General features: G+C 45.2%; 7 protein-coding genes across 7 annotated transcripts; 3 read left to right on the top strand and 4 right to left on the bottom strand.

Moving 5' to 3' along the window:
- Positions 1 to 824: 824 nt before the first annotated feature.
- On the top strand, positions 825 to 1,640 carry BGW36DRAFT_347947 (serine hydrolase FSH; the record flags this gene model as incomplete). Its single annotated transcript, XM_046213252.1, has 1 exon — positions 825 to 1,640. The coding sequence occupies one exon, from the start codon at positions 825 to 827 to the stop codon at positions 1,638 to 1,640; it is 816 nt and encodes a 271-aa protein (XP_046067962.1).
- Positions 1,641 to 2,187: 547 nt separating this feature from the next.
- Positions 2,188 to 4,380, top strand: BGW36DRAFT_347942 (major facilitator superfamily domain-containing protein). Its single transcript, XM_046213251.1, has 3 exons — positions 2,188 to 2,779; positions 2,854 to 3,824; positions 3,881 to 4,380. The coding sequence occupies exons 1-3, from the start codon at positions 2,437 to 2,439 to the stop codon at positions 4,181 to 4,183; spliced, it is 1,617 nt and encodes a 538-aa protein (XP_046067961.1). The 5' UTR covers positions 2,188 to 2,436; the 3' UTR covers positions 4,184 to 4,380.
- Positions 4,381 to 5,387: 1,007 nt separating this feature from the next.
- On the top strand, positions 5,388 to 6,253 carry BGW36DRAFT_437681 (O-methyltransferase-domain-containing protein; the record flags this gene model as incomplete). Its single annotated transcript, XM_046221470.1, has 3 exons — positions 5,388 to 5,945; positions 5,996 to 6,002; positions 6,023 to 6,253. 3 exons carry the CDS (start codon positions 5,388 to 5,390, stop codon positions 6,184 to 6,186), a joined length of 729 nt encoding a protein of 242 aa, XP_046067960.1. The 3' UTR covers positions 6,187 to 6,253.
- A 515-nt stretch (positions 6,254 to 6,768) lies between these two features.
- Positions 6,769 to 7,831, bottom strand: BGW36DRAFT_39916 (peptidase M24, structural domain-containing protein). Its single transcript, XM_046218488.1, has 2 exons — positions 7,650 to 7,831; positions 6,769 to 7,594 (listed from the first exon to the last, which is right to left on the bottom strand). The coding sequence occupies exon 2, from the start codon at positions 7,579 to 7,581 to the stop codon at positions 6,877 to 6,879; it is 705 nt and encodes a 234-aa protein (XP_046067959.1). The 5' UTR covers positions 7,582 to 7,594; positions 7,650 to 7,831; the 3' UTR covers positions 6,769 to 6,876.
- A 933-nt stretch (positions 7,832 to 8,764) lies between these two features.
- Positions 8,765 to 9,331, bottom strand: BGW36DRAFT_431203 (NUDIX hydrolase domain-like protein; the record flags this gene model as incomplete). The annotated part of the gene is made up of 1 exon (XM_046220957.1): positions 8,765 to 9,331. One exon carries the CDS (start codon positions 9,329 to 9,331, stop codon positions 8,765 to 8,767), a length of 567 nt encoding a protein of 188 aa, XP_046067958.1.
- Positions 9,332 to 9,876: 545 nt separating this feature from the next.
- BGW36DRAFT_400074 (putative MFS transporter) lies at positions 9,877 to 11,291 on the bottom strand (the record flags this gene model as incomplete). Its single annotated transcript, XM_046218601.1, has 4 exons — positions 9,877 to 10,312; positions 10,393 to 10,689; positions 10,740 to 11,108; positions 11,173 to 11,291. 4 exons carry the CDS (start codon positions 11,289 to 11,291, stop codon positions 9,877 to 9,879), a joined length of 1,221 nt encoding a protein of 406 aa, XP_046067957.1.
- Positions 11,292 to 11,993: 702 nt separating this feature from the next.
- On the bottom strand, positions 11,994 to 14,860 carry BGW36DRAFT_362982 (Mechanosensitive ion channel family; the record flags this gene model as incomplete). Its single annotated transcript, XM_046214430.1, has 2 exons — positions 11,994 to 14,222; positions 14,306 to 14,860. The coding sequence occupies 2 exons, from the start codon at positions 14,858 to 14,860 to the stop codon at positions 11,994 to 11,996; spliced, it is 2,784 nt and encodes a 927-aa protein (XP_046067956.1).
- Positions 14,861 to 15,241: the final 381 nt, after the last annotated feature.

The following is a 15,241-nucleotide window of genomic DNA, read 5'->3' as shown; positions in this document are numbered from 1 at the left end:
TGATTCAATTAGATATCTCAATGATTTCAAGATGAGCAGTTCCATTATTTCTGTATTTTGACATTTTCCAACGTTTCGTCTTTTTTAATGTGAGCCGATACAGATATAAGCGACGCTCGCAGTTTTGGGTGATTACAAGGCTATTATGTAATTCGAAATTTATTCGATCGTTATTCCTTAACATAGGTTATAAGCACAAAAGATAATTATTGCCTTCTATATCAATGATACCATGCATTGGCTACCTATGTAGCGGTATTCCATGCCATTTGTAATTTTGTAATCTCCATCAGATGTCATATTGTATATGAATATCAATACGTGTATCCTTCAAATGCCAAATGTCGTGAACTTCTTATTGAGATTTATCTAAATCGGTTCTCAGACTGATTACAGGTAAGAATTGATTTCAATTTTCTTGTTGTACTTAGATGACGGAGTTTGTGTAGCGGAGTTTCTCGTCACGTCGTATTCAGTACCGGCCCACGACACTGGTTGACTTAAGAAAGTAACGTGGTTCGAATAGTGAATAGTATCTATGCCAAAGATTTCAAACGGACGATAATCCCATCTCTACAAGCCTGTATATTTTGGGCCGATAGTCGGACCGTATATTCTTTTAGCTGTAGGCGAATAGCCTAGCGCAGTCTCATTGATTATATGGCATTATTCAGTGGCATCCAGTGCCATATTTCAACATTATACCAGAGAAGTAAGCGTTGCCGAGTGATTGACTCGATTTTGTTGTTTTTGTCACTGGCAATAGTGAATCTATCTTCATATAACTATTGCAAACCTCTTCAAGCTGGGCTACAAAGTCGAAAATGCCAATGTACGATGAATCAAATCTGAATCTACCACGCATTCTCTGTCTTCATGGCGGCGGGACAAACGCGCGAATTTTCCGATCCCAATGTCGAGTCTTGTCCACACACCTGAAAAGAAAGTTTAGACTCGTGTTTGCAGAGGCCCCTCTGCCTTGTCAAGCTGGCCCCGATGTCCTCTCTGTATATAAAGAATGGGGACCTTTCAAATCATGGATTCCTTCAGCGCTTGGGTGCCCGGAGACAGATAGCAATACTGCAATCTCTTTTTTTAAAAGTTCACTTCAGAGTGCAATGGAGGAGGATGACGAGAAAGGCGCCACTGGACCTTGGGCTGGGCTGCTTGGGTTCAGTCAGGGCGCCAAGATGTGCGCCAGTTTGCTATTTCTTCAACAACTACAACGGATACGCGGCCTAAGATGGGATCCACGACTAAACTTTCAATTTGGAATTCTTCTCGCTGGAAGAGGACCGTTGGTTGCACTTGACCCCAGTCTTATTACGCCTGATATGAAAGACATTGTGGTTGGGATTAATGGCGAAAAAATATATGGCAATGGTTGGAACTCTAACATCCAGGAGGGTGAAATACTCCTCCGTCTACATACACCAACTGTGCATGTTCATGGCTTACGTGATGCCGGGTTACCGTTGCATAGACAGCTACTTGAAAGCTGTTGCTATAAACAAGCCACGAGGTTGATGGAGTGGGAGGGCGATCACCGAGTTCCCATAAAATCTAAAGATGTCACTGCTTTAGTGCAGCATATACTCGCAGTAGCAGAAGGTACGGATATCTCGATTTGCAGTATATGATCTTGAACACGACCATTTCATCTGCTCTTGAATCCACTTAGCATCAATTTTCTCATTATCAATCAGTAGCCAAAAACAGTCATTAAGGCAAGCTTGCAGTACTAGATTCTTCACGAATGAAGGCGCTAGACTTTTAACTACCAAACTATAAAGGCAATTAGTTGCCTAGTCAAAGGCGATGCTGATATTGCAACAAAAGCACTATTGGATCGACGATGGCCCCACATGCCGAATCGTGAACAAACGAAACTCCGGGGAATGTCGATCATCGCCGGATTTGCGGTTCCCATGAAACTATCGTGACACTAAAATGTTAGGGCTGCTCCAGATCCCTATACAGCCAATGAAAGGTTTGCATCTACTGGACTCGTTCGGTTATGGCAGTCTGAGCCCCACTACGGTAAAGGTCGCTCGATTAAGTCCGAAGTATTTGCCGTTTTCGGTTTAATACCGTTGAGCATGGTTATATTTTGTTTATTTGATATTATCCCGAAGCTTTTCTCCTTGGCTAGGCTCGCTGATCTCTTTCCTTCACTTCTCCGAGTGGCATCCTTCTCTCCCTTTCTCTCGCACGAGCTGGAACGAAGTTAGGCATCTTAGGCTGTTAGTACGCAATGCCTGTCGCTACTCTGTATAACGTTTAACACGCATGCCAATCAAACAAAATCAGCGATCTGGCAGAACCTTATTCTCTCTTCAAGTGACTCTTTTCAGGACCGACTACCCTTATTTAATTCACATTGGCATACTTGTGATTGAACTGAGCCTGTGACTTGACCGCTCTTTTCTCTTGATCATGTCTGTCCCTCAAGAAAAAGGTGCAGATCTTAATTCAGAGCACAGCAATCCTTCAGCAGCGTCCATAGACAATCCGATCGAGAATACACCCATATCAAACAGAGGGGCCGCATCGGACAAGGATGTCACTCAACAAGATCCAGAATCTGGAAACAATACTGGCCATCCGGCTGCAGTTACAAGTGTTCCTCGTTTGAAGCGTCGTGGTCTTTTTTCCCAGATTACAATCATCCCGGAGGTAGACAATCCAAGAGCATATTCACGATTAACTAAATGGATCATTACGTGCATCGTCTCATTCTCGACATTGATTGCCCCCCTTGGCACCTCTATTTTCTACCGTATGTTTTATCATTCAAAGCTTTACATCTACGGAATAGAGTTAAATTAGTAATCGCTAATATGATGATTATAGCTGCACTGCACCAAGTTGAAAGCGACCTTCATACTTCCTCCACAGTCACGAATCTTTCCCTTGCATTCTATTTACTCGCCATGGCTATCTTCCCTTTTTGGTGGATGAACTGGGCGGTAGCCTTTGGCCGGCGAAATATATACTTGGTATCCTTTTCGTTGGGAGTTGTCTTCGCCGTTCTCGCAGCCATCTCCAAATCTATCGGAATGCTGATCGCCATGCGTTTGATGAGTGGCGGATGTTCAGCTTCTGTCCAAGCAGTCGGTGTGGCCACCATTACAGATCTGTGGGAGCCACGCGAGCGCGGTCGTGCTATGGGGATTTTCTTCCTCGGTCCCCAATTAGGCCCATTCCTAGCCCCGATTATTGGGGGTGCACTTGCCAATCGATGGGGCTGGAGAAGCACAATGTGGTTCATTGTGATTATCGCAGCCGCCATGTTGACGATCCAGTTACTTTGTCTTCCTGAAACATCCCGCCGTGACGAGAAGACTTGGTGGCAGACGACACAGGAGCGACTGAGCCACCATAGTGCAGTTTCTAAAACCTTTATTATCCCAAGAATGCTCATCGTGGATCCATTCAAGGCCCTTTATATTTTGCGATACCCGGTGTTTTTCTTTCCCATGGCGTATATTGGGATAGTCACGGTTTACTTTTACGTCCTCAACATCAGTATGGAGCAGACATTTGCTGCACCCCCATACAATTTCAGCACGCTCGTTATAGGTTTATGCTATATCCCATCTTCCCTGGGTTATATTGTTGGGAGTGTAATTGGAGGCAGATGGATGGACTACGTGATGATGCGTTCAGCCAAGAAAAGTAATCAATTTGATGTGAATGGGAAGCCCCAACTTAATCCAGAGGATCGAATGCAGGAGAACGCATGGCTAGCGGGACTTATCCCTGTGGCCTCGCTGATTTGGTATGGATGGACAATACAGTACAAGGTCTTTTGGCTTGCACCTGTGAGTTAATAATTATTTCTTTCCTACACATCGTATCAGGCTCTAACACCTCTTAGTTGATTGCCAACTTTTTCACTGGCTTCGGTTTAGTAGTAATAATCAGCCTCAACATTACTATGCTCACAGAATTTCTACCGGGAGATGCTCGACCTCTTTCTTGCTCTGTCCTTGCAAGAAACGGAGTAGGATGCGTTGGCACTGTAATTGGTGCCCCAATGCTCGACAGCCGTCTACAGAACGGATGGACCTTCACTATATGGGCTTTTGTCGCTCTAGCATGTCTTCCTATCATTATCATCATGAGGGTTTTCGGGCCTAGATGGAGGGAAGCTTTGCCAAACAGGAAACCGAATACATAAATGTGGACCAAAACAGTACTCTAATAATTACAAACATCCATCACTGTTACCTGCGCCATTTATCAACTAAGAAAAAGCCGGTTGTGCAGTGCGATTTGGATTCTATAACCCCTAGATAAATCTTTTAGCAGCAAAAGATATGTGATCATGCAAAGATGTAATATTTAATGATAGAATAGTTGTGATTAATTAGTGCCGTGTTAATATCCATTTGGTCCAAGTCGAGCTACCCAGTCCATTTCACCATACTATATTATACCGCAATTCCCAATTGGCCTATTCTTTTCTTATTTCTAGAAAGTCGGTATTCGTGCATATTCTTAACATGGACGAGGTTTTGACTACGAATGATAGATAGACATTGGCTCATGCAATATGACATTTTACATGTGTTAGGGAAAGTATATCGGGCCGAAATTTAGTTACCTGATTAGTAAACAATAAATTAAAAAAAGAGGAATAAAATATTTGTAGTTGCAATGACGCCGAAGCGATGGGGCACTTTGTCAGACAGGCGTCAACTATATCAATTAATGTTCCCCGGCCTAAGTAAATACTGATTACTATTTATCAGAGCGTACTAAGCAGTGTATTGCCTGAAACACGTATCTCCATTTTTGGCTCAACATGTCAACATGTCAATCAGCCTTAGTTGCTAGCTTAATCAATGAGATTGCTTGTATCAATGTAGCATGTCCTACCACTATGGAAGGTGAAGCATTACGCAAGAAAGCACTACAGTTGGCAAAAGAAATTAGTCCTTGCGATGGAGAAACTGCAAACAGTTCCTCTCAATTCCATTCTAGTATGATAATTGCGTTATCCTTGAAATTTCTTCCTGATCTCTTGATCTTTTCTTGTTTATCATTATTGTCAACTAATATGATTTTGACTGCAGCCTGTCCAGAGTACAGCTGCTAGAATTGTTCTTGATTTAGATCTATTTGATCATCTCATCGACGGCGATGCAGAGACGCACACCATCGAAGATCTCTCGACAAAGACAAATTTGTGACCCTGTTCTTATGGGTATATATACCCCATTTTCTTCTTAAATACAACTTCAAAGCTCCTAATGACCAAACTCAGCTCGTGTTCTCCAAGTTCTTGACTGTATGGGCTGGGCGGAGCAAGTCGACGCCAAATCATTCAACCCCCAGCTATTAGCGAGGTAATACGAACTAGGAAACATATCAAAGCTAGCATGAAAAATCTGTTAGTTCAGCATTACAATCACCTTCTAAGACTAATTTCCATTTTTCAAAATTTCTTTTGTCGTTCTAATGCTTCATTCCTTACCAGCGTTGTTGTCGCGTTACCAATTTCCAGTAAATTACCCGAGTATTTCCGCGGCACTGGGTGCTGCTCACCTGAAACTGAGAACGATAGCTCCTTTCAATACGCTTTCAATATTCAAGACGGTCAGACAGCATTTGACTGGTGGTCGAAGTACCCAGTTCTGTCGGAGAATTTCAATACGTTCATGACTGAAGTAGGTGGCGCAAGATCTCACTGGGTAAATTGGTTACCTGTGCAGGAAGTTCGTCTAAATGAAGAGAAAGAGACTATGGTTCAGCAAATATTGATGGTTGATATTAGTGGTGGAAAAGGTCATGACCTAACAGCATTCATTAAAATGTACCCTGAAGCCACCAGACGTTTTGTATTAGAGGATTTGCCCCATGTAATTGATGATCACGACCCCGCGGAGGGCCATGATAGCATTGAACTAGTTAAATGCGATATGCGACACGAGCAGCCAGTCAAAGATAATGCTTTGACACCATCTTTTCCCTTTTTGAAGCTTCACAGATTTACCGTGACACACACGTGCAAAAGTGTATCGCATTCACTATGTTCTTCATACCTGGTCAGACAAGGCTGTTGTTGGAATACTTTCCAAGATTGCATTAGCTATGACTCCACCTTACTCCCACATGTTAATTGTCGAAAATTGTCTTCCAGAGACTCAATGTCCAACACGCAAGGCGGATATGGACTGATGGATGATGGCTATTCATTGTGGATCTCAGCGCACCGTGGGCCAGTTTGAAAATATCTGCGCCGTGTCTGGACTGAGAGTGGTAAAGTATTGGAGCCCGCCTGGATAATGGGACGGAGTAATTAAGGTTGTTCTCGATGCAAATATCAGCTGAGTAAAGCTTGAGGGGCATTTCCAATTCGAAAGACTCTCGAGGGTCAAGAATTTGGGGGGAAAGCAACTCCCCAACCTATTTCGGTGCTTCTATAGATCGATAGCCAATATAGTAGACCGAATAGACGACTATGGTATTCCTTAACAATGCAATCATTTGAGTTAGCTACCCTACACCGTATTGCCCAGTTAAAGAATGCACAATATCGGTCTCATTTCGTTCTTCCAGAGGTCTAAAGAACTGTCCCCAATGAGGATAGCACGCCTGCTTCAAATTTTGGAGATTATCAAAGTGTGAGTAACTATATTTTTGAAGTTTCATTTCCGGCGTACACACTTGATCCTCTATTAATTAATAATTCACAAAAATTTGGGCACGCCTATAATCAAGTCTAGCTTTAGTTCCAGATATGGTTCGTAGCAAATAAACCACGCAGTTATATCTTTCCTAGACACGTACGACCAGTCCAGTGAAGTGCTCCATCATTTGTAAGACGATGCACTCAGACTGTATTTGGACCTGGTTTCGAGTGTTCTATCAATCGACTGTCAAAAGTTGCTCAAAAAAGCCACTGAACTCGCCGCTAGCATCACGAAGGTGAATCTCCAGAATCCAATGCCGTTTGTTACCATCCTTACCAACAGCACCCATGGACTCTTGATTTCCCTTTGCAATATACAGAGCTGTCTTGTCTCTCGGGATACGCTCGTGAGGGAAAGACCCGATGATATGCCCTGCCAGATGGGCCCCGAACTCCCACCCATTTTCCTTGGCGACCTCACATGCAATATCGTACAACTGCTCGCCAGTCATATTCGGGTTTTCATAGAAACGCGCCTTGACTTTATACCAGATCGGCTCGAGGGCGTCGCGCAATGCCTTCTTGCGTGGGTCATCACCCAATACATAAGTGCGTCCAAAGTCGGCTTCCCAAGCTTCGAATACGGGTCCCAAGTCAACATATAGAATATCGTCGGGTTGAACGATCCGATCTGGAGGGTTTTCGGCAAACGGTCGCAACGTATTGGGGCCGCTACGAATAACCCGTTTATGCCAATGTGTCCTGACACCGTGTCGCTTTGCTCCCAGTTCGTGGATCTCGTCGCTTATAGTCTTTTCGCTGACGCCTGGGCGAAGAAGATCTCTCTCGATTTCTTCGAAAAGCTGCATAGCTTTGTTTTGGGCATCTAGAAGATACGCTGCGCGCTCTTCTTCGTGCGTGGTTGTACTTGTGCTGGACATTGCGGCTCGTTTGCTGATTCCGTACTTCTTAATTCGCAAACTCTCTGAAAAGAATTAGGGAGTAGCACTCATAGTAAGCATTTCCTCTTTATACGTGCTGACCAAGTGGGGTAATTCTGACAAATCGGCGTGCTCTCACTCCACGTTCGCGTGTCATGACGAGCTGTGCCTCCGGGCTAAATCGACTAGGATTAGCTCGGAAATGCCCGTCGGAGGCAAAAGTGCGAAGCCAATGTCCGGTAAGACCAACGTCGATTGGGTGCTGGCGTCATGCAACGGTGACTCACGCTTGAGCCAGGGCAGCATCTTATAAGGAATATTCCCAGTATCTATTACTACAAAAACTTACTCATTCGGTTTCGCAGGTCCGATTATGATGATCCCAGAAACATTGAATACCCCAGGGGAGAAAATCATATATCCCAACTACAGTCCCGAGAACCGATGTTTGTAGTTGTTCGATTTCAGCCTCCGAACGACAAACCTGAACCGTCTATCGCGGTGGATGAAATGTATTAGTATATCATAAATGTGAATATAATACTATTAATATATTGATTGTTAAATACATAAAATTTGACTCAGTATGCGTGTGATACCAAAGATAACCTATCACCCGACAAGGTGGATTTAGACCCAAGATGGAACGCAACCTCTGTCCTCAATTTATATCAGCACGCTAAGTAGCATGGCTAGATAATACCATAAGAAAGTATACTTACCAGCAATAATAATTCAAAAACCGAGAGCGCCGGCAAGTTCTCCAAGGAGACCAACAATTTAATGACGGGCAGCATGTTACATGAGATAGAGTTACAACTAGGCACTTATATGGGTTGTCTAGTGGGGGTTCGTCCAAGGCTATATAAATGCGGTGCCGTAGAGCCATGAGTTAATTCAGTAATCCATACAAGTCTTGCAACAACAAAGATTATATGAACGTAAAGAACATTAAAAATAATACTGGAACAACTAAGTCATACTCCTGCAGAGGTCAACTTTGTCATGCTTAATAAAGCATTGAACTCGAACAACGGTACCTGAAGCAGACATCCGAATGCATCTATATAATCTGCTTCTTCTTTTCTATGCAAAGGCTCATATTCTCCTTTAATTATGGGTTTATCTCAACATTCAAGCTCAAGGAACAGACGATGGAGGTATAATGAATTGGATCGTCATATCATGTTTTTGAAAGTTTCAATACCTCGAGTGCCTTTCGGATTAATTCCCGATCATCTTCAAATGTAAGCATTGCCAGTGCACCCTCGATATTAATCCAATGCGCCTCAAAGTTATCCTTCTCCTCGCCTTCATCTTGCGTGTTTTCATGCGGGGGCTGCAGCGAATCTGCTGTTGCAAGAAACCAGAAAATCAACTTCCGCACTCCATCCTGATAAACCCATTGCTGAACTGCAAAAGGCTCTGTATGCAGCTCATTCTTTTCGCCAACATTCTTGTCAAGGAGCGAATCAAGACTTCTTTTGTCTTGGTTTGGGCAGGGAGCCTTTGTCGACAGACAATTATGCTGCAGCAGTTGACAAGGGTATCCACTTTCTTCGTAGGTTTCTCTCACGGCCGCGTCCTCTAGAGTCTCGCCGCGGTTCTTGCGACCCTTGGGGAAGTAAAATTGGTTCTTCCCGCGGTGCCTTAGAATCAAAACAGCGCGTTGATTAAGGTCTAAGCATACTGTGCCACAGCTGATGACGAAACAATCAGAGAATGTGAGGATGCGGTCTGTTTGTGTCATGGAGATAGACAGAGCGTGATCTTATTGATTAAGGTCTAAGCATGTAGGAGTAGCAGTGGTGACGGTAGTAGTGGGAGTAGAATTCATTCGCGTCTAAGCCTAATCGGGTGACAAGTGGGAATCCTACCAGTGCAACAAATAGAAAGTGCCGAGATTAGCCTAGTACGCCCTTCTTCCTTGCAACATTCTCCTTATATTTAATCAGCTTGAAGATTTCATTTGAAAGAATAAAACCTCGTGAATTAGCCAAGATTCGTCTCACCATTTTCGCCTCGGTTCATTTGCCGAGATGTCTACCTGTACCTGGTGCCAGTAATCATAATCCTCTATCTATTCGCCACCGTGCTAATTTGCTCATTAGGCGTGGTTGGTTCTATTATATATCCATCGAGTCAGCTTGAGATATTACACTACCTCATATAAAATAGAATAACTTGATTTGGCGATAAATGACCACCCCGGACATATTAAACGATTTACTGAATGCACAAATCCAAATACTATACAATATACTTATACACGATATTAGTACATTAATAATGGTGTTAAACCCCTTTTGTCTCCGCCCGAATAATGGGCTGCATATCCCCCAAACACGGCGCATGAAACACTTTCCCTTCCACTGCACCCAGTATCGTTCTAGCGGTAACGATAACCCACAGCATCGTGACGACCACCGAAAGTATGGTGCCCAAAACAAGGAAAAAGGAAGACTCCAATTCCCGTCCAATCTGACAGGTGCTTGTTGCAAACACGCCTAGCGGGAATGTAAAACCCCACCAACCGATGTTAAAGGGGAATTTGCGCGTATATGCAATTGATGTAAGTGCGAAGAAGAGCCAGATTAGTCCAAACCCCCAGAGTATTAGTGCAGTGATGAAGCCCAGGGCGCAAAAGATATCGCCCGCAGCGGAAGGGAGGGCGTGTGATGATTGGGTCTTAGGGAAGAGACTCTGAGCAAGTAGGCCGAGTTTTTGGATCCTATGAATCTCGTTAGTATTGATTGATCAGACTGATAGATACTGAATAAGGTTCAAATGTTATGATGGAATATAACTCACGCATATCCACCCTGTCCCAACGGCCCTAATGGGAGAAACACGCTTACTATCAGTGCCTTGGGCGGTAATTTATGAAGCGTCAATCGCTGCAAATAAATTGTCGTCACCATCAGAGCCATAGGAAGGCCGACCCCCCAAAGCACATAGCTGGCGATGACCGTCCAGAAGGCATGGCGCGGATCAGGCAGGATATCAGCCACGACGGCCCCAGAAGCGGCCGCTACAATGGGACTGACTATGGGCAGCAGCCAGACGGCCGTCATTGAAGACAGATCCATTTCCTTCATATGCATCATTCTGCCTTCTTGTCAGTTTCTAACTAGGATGGTTGCTCCGGGGAGATGTACAAAAGAGCAGGCAAGGTAAAAGCCGTGAAGACCGACACAACCGCGTCAAAAATCCACATTGCCCAGGCAAAATTCTTCGTCCACTCGCCCCACAAAGGCACACAAATAAACACAAACATGTTGATGATTGTCGCAAATCCCATGGGAAAAGTGCCAATGAACATGGACTGCACGGGATGCCGGATCATGGCGACGAAAATTCGGGGGTAGAGTACATATCGAGCGATTGTCAGAGTACAAAACAAGAAAAAAAGCGACAGGTTAAGCACGAAAAGGATGATTGAAATGTAATACAGCCATTGGCCGTTGTAGGGCAAAGTGTTGAGGAGAATGGAGGCTATTCCTGTGCCCATATTGACTGAGAACCATCTACGTGGTATGTTGATTAGCTGGGTAATACTGTCGATGTGATTTTAGATGGAACTGTACATACGATGGTGTGAAATTGCGAACAACCCGGCGCCATCCCATATCATGCTTGGAAATAACAGTATTAGGCTCTACCGCAGTCTTCAAATTCTTCGCCTCTCCAAGTCTCGTCGCAGTAGCCATCGTGGAAGTTGGCAGAAATCGACTTTGTCGTCTTTTTTGAATACAAGGTCATAATCTCTACCTATTAATAGATTTTAAACGTCTTTATCTTGTACCATGTTTGATGATTAATGCTGGCGAAAAGATTTCAGGTCGAATGACTCAACGAATCATCTCGGCCGGGAGAAATCCGCCACATCCGTCTGAATCGAGATCGGCCGAGTGCTAGATCAATATTGACGGGAATAAAGCTCTCATTTGACTGCATAGCAAGAATATCTCTGAACATACGTGATTTTGCTTATGTAAAATATGGTCGCGACTGATTTCAAGCTTGGTTGATATCAAATTCATCTTATCTTGACAAGCGTCCACAGCACAAGGCTGTATGTTTAACATCGAATACAAGTAGGCTTGGTATCGAATAAGTACGGAAGCTTGACGTTTGAAGGATCAACTGATTCCAGGATATTTTTGGTTAACCACAGCACTGGCATTTGCTCGATGTATTTCATGGTATGTATCAATGTATGGACAGGAATAAAAGTTCCCAGCGGCAAATCAGCGTTCGAGCTCGCCAAAGCAATGTATTCGATAATGACATAAACACTGCTTTGCGTGTCAAACTATGCAAAAGATAATATCTATAAAACAAATATTCTATAAACACAAAAACAGACAAAAACTCTAAGTATTTACAAATATAAACAACGTCATTATCCATCACGCCAAATTATCCTTAGGCGATCTTTCGGTCGTAGGGGACGTCGAATCCGGCTCTAAAGGAACCTCGCTCATTTCGTAACGCCCCTGCTCCATCAAGTCTTCTTCATCAGGTCCCCGCCTGCTGGTGTGTTGCGATCCGAAGCGCGACAGGAAACGATTCCGGTGAGCCGAGGATGACCGACTCACCCGCGAAGACTGTCGAGACTCTGTCGATTGGCGACCATCTGGTGCTCCAAGACCGCCCTGCACGCGCGCACGCGTCGTTGAATTCGATGGGCGAGGCGATCTTGCAGCCGCCTCGTCCTCACGCAGTCGCCGCTCCAAAGCCTCACGATTGGCGTTGCGAACGACTTCTTCGAGCCGCGAGGGATTTCGGTCTTCAAAGACATCGCCCATAAGATCACCAGCAGCCATCTGCGAGGTGCCCAACGAGAAATCGACGTGACGACCCGGTCTAGAGAGGGATTCACCACGAGCACGAGCCGCAGCAGCAACGGAGCCCTTGCGCAGAATGGAATGCTGGGGTCGAACAGAACTACCAGTACTAGTCGCCGTATTCTCGGTGAGGCCAGGCTCTCGTTCCTCGAGAATTGTTTCGGTCGCAGGCTGGCGTGGGTCGTTATTATTATTGTTGACGGTAGACGCTGCGTAGCTAGGCGGCTGCCCGTGGTGGCTGAGGTGGAAGGGGTAATCAACATGAGCTCCTTGGAGGTTCATGCGAGGCCCTTCAATGCCGATCTCTTGCATAGATACCATCAGCATGCAAATAAACTTGTTGCGTCGCTGAAGACGAAGTCCCTCGTTCTGCCAATTGGACTTGTAAAAAAATACAATATTGAGAGTCAACGAAAAGGCTTCGGTGACTTCGCGTAATTCAGTGATAATGTTTCCCTGATATTCGCGCTTTTCCACACGCACAAATTCGAGTAGTCGTTGTCGTAGGGCGTCCATCTGTTCAATAGAAGTGCCATATTTAATGACGATGGGAACAGCTTCTGCTAGACCACCAGAACGGCGCTGGTTGAGAATAAAGAGAGTGTTGAGATAGCTGTTAGGAGCCTGTACAATATGCCCCTGCATCTTCTTAAATTCGGTGTAGAGAAGAGAGATCTCCTTCACGAAGTAGTCATCCCCTGTAAGGTTATCACCGGTATTGCCGTAGATGGTTACACGATCACCGACATCGAACGGATGCTTGACGAACACGAAAATGACAGACTGTAAGAATTCTTGCGCTGTTGCAGAAAACAACCATGAAAGCGCCAGGATCGATGAGCCAGCGGAGGTAAGCACTCCGGCCGCCGACGTTGAGATCAAGGACAAGAAGACAATCAGGGTGATCACGCAGACGATGAAAAATAGAACTCCATCCAGCTTTGAAACGACCGAGTCTAGATCCTTCAACGAAGCAGTGATGGATTTCCGCTCGCGACCAATCTCAACGCAGACGGCTTCAAGCTCTTCCATGGAAATGTCTCCGTTCATATCTTTGTCAAACATAGTGAATGCAGCTTCAGCCTCGTCATTGCTATCGAACGCGGCTTTAAGATCACCGGAGAAAACGGTATCAAACTCGGGTCTGGAGAAAGTTCGATAGAGGCGTCGAGCCAGCACTTGACTGCCGGTATTCGTGCTCAGAAGAGTGAGGACAACTTGATGAGGGTGGTTGCTCTTGGTGACTTTGCGGCCAGTGAAGTCGCCGGCCACTGTTCCAGCGACATCGCCAACCTTGTTGAGAGTCTTTTTGCCAACACGGAGGGCCGCATCAGCCACATTCATCGGGGTCTTGGTGCCCGAATGGCCGGCACTGCCGGACTCCTCGAAATCCTCATCCTTCTCAGAGATGGTGTGGCGCGAATAGTCATACAACTTGACCAAGCTGCCAATCTGGAACTTGTTGATCTCAATGCGATCGGCGTAAGTTCTGGTGTGGAAGCTGATGGCGATCAACTGGATGATGAGCTTCTCGATGAGGTTCAGAATTGCACCGACAAAAATGGATACGATCACTTTATTCATTGTGCTTTCCCAGGACTGGACTTCTTTGTTGCCGTCGAGATGGTGGTTGGTCATGGTTGGCAAGAAGGAGATTTCGACACCAAGCCACCAGAAGAAAAGGGTTATTGGGAGCTCAAGCATTCTTCCTAGATCCCGCCACTTTCTCGAGTTATTGGTGAACACGGTGGTAATGATACCCAATGCATATGGAATACATTTTGCGGCAATCTAGAGTAAACCTATCAGCTCGACTGCTCTTTGTCTTTATGTTTTGGTTTTTTTGGTTTTTCCTTTTTTTGGATGTAACGTACTCTACCAGCCCAGAGAGTTAACCAGAATATCTCTAACCAAATACTGAACCACAACAGTTTCACGCCGCCTACACTAGCATCTTTGAATACCAGAGCTCCCAATAACAACGGAACCAAGATGATCAGCGTGACGGGCGAGATATAAAAGAAGTACCGGACGAGGAAGCTCGACTGATGAATGCGCTTGAAAATCCTAGCCAAGTTGGTGGTCGGGGTCTCAGGTGGGTTGTAAATGGCAGCGGTCTCGTGGAGAGGATTAGTCGCAACGTCAAACTCGTCGACGGCCTGGGACGGATGCGAGCGGGATCGCTGCAATGAAGGGCCATCGCTTCTCTGTGAATTGGACACGACTCTTTCGGCCTCCAGCACGGCCAGGTCGTCGTCCAGTCTCAAGGCATACTCGCGGACAGCAGATGGGGAGCGCTCCGGGATCCCAGATGGTAAATCACGGGTTTCCAGGTTCAAGTGGGAACGACCACGATTGCCAGTGGCATCTGTCGCGGCAGCTTCGTCGAAGTAGTTCGGTTCGTCGATCTCGTGTACTGGGGTCGTCATGCTGGCACCAGGCCAGATAGCACAGCCGAATCACTAGGTTTCTAGAAAGAATGTCAGCGAGGAATGAAGAGTGGAGACTGCAGTTCACAACTTCACAATCACATACGGTTAAGGATAGAAAGAGAGAAGAGTAGACAGAAGGAGATGGAACAGAACAGGATAAAAACATAAATCAGTACGGAGAGAGGCAACGAAAAAACGAAGAGCAGGACGAGGATAAGCCAGGATGAGAATCCCGGGGGAGGAAAAAAGATGGCAATCAAACCGATCACAGTATTAAGTGGGATAATCTGGTTCGGCACGGGAAGGACAGACGGTCGAGCTGTCAAGAATCAGACTACTCATTGCCATTGGCAGGCGAAGAAGGGCCTCGACTCCGTA

Source organism: Talaromyces proteolyticus (genome assembly GCF_021365285.1).
Source record: "Talaromyces proteolyticus strain PMI_201 chromosome Unknown BGW36scaffold_11, whole genome shotgun sequence".
Taxonomy (NCBI): Eukaryota; Fungi; Ascomycota; class Eurotiomycetes; order Eurotiales; family Trichocomaceae; genus Talaromyces; species Talaromyces proteolyticus.
The sequence above is the reverse complement of the archived record's forward strand: the minus strand, read 5'-3'. Positions and strand labels throughout refer to the sequence as shown.

Excerpts from the sequence above, each read along its gene's own strand:
- BGW36DRAFT_39916 (XM_046218488.1), bottom strand. The coding sequence starts at position 7,581 with ATGTCCAGCACAAGTACAACCACGCACGAAGAAGAGCGCGCAGCGTAT.
- BGW36DRAFT_347942 (XM_046213251.1), top strand. The coding sequence starts at position 2,437 with ATGTCTGTCCCTCAAGAAAAAGGTGCAGATCTTAATTCAGAGCACAGC. Across the intron at positions 2,780-2,853 it reads TGGCACCTCTATTTTCTACC|CTGCACTGCACCAAGTTGAA; the intron begins GTATGTTTTATC and ends TGATGATTATAG. Across the intron at positions 3,825-3,880 it reads AGGTCTTTTGGCTTGCACCT|TTGATTGCCAACTTTTTCAC; the intron begins GTGAGTTAATAA and ends AACACCTCTTAG.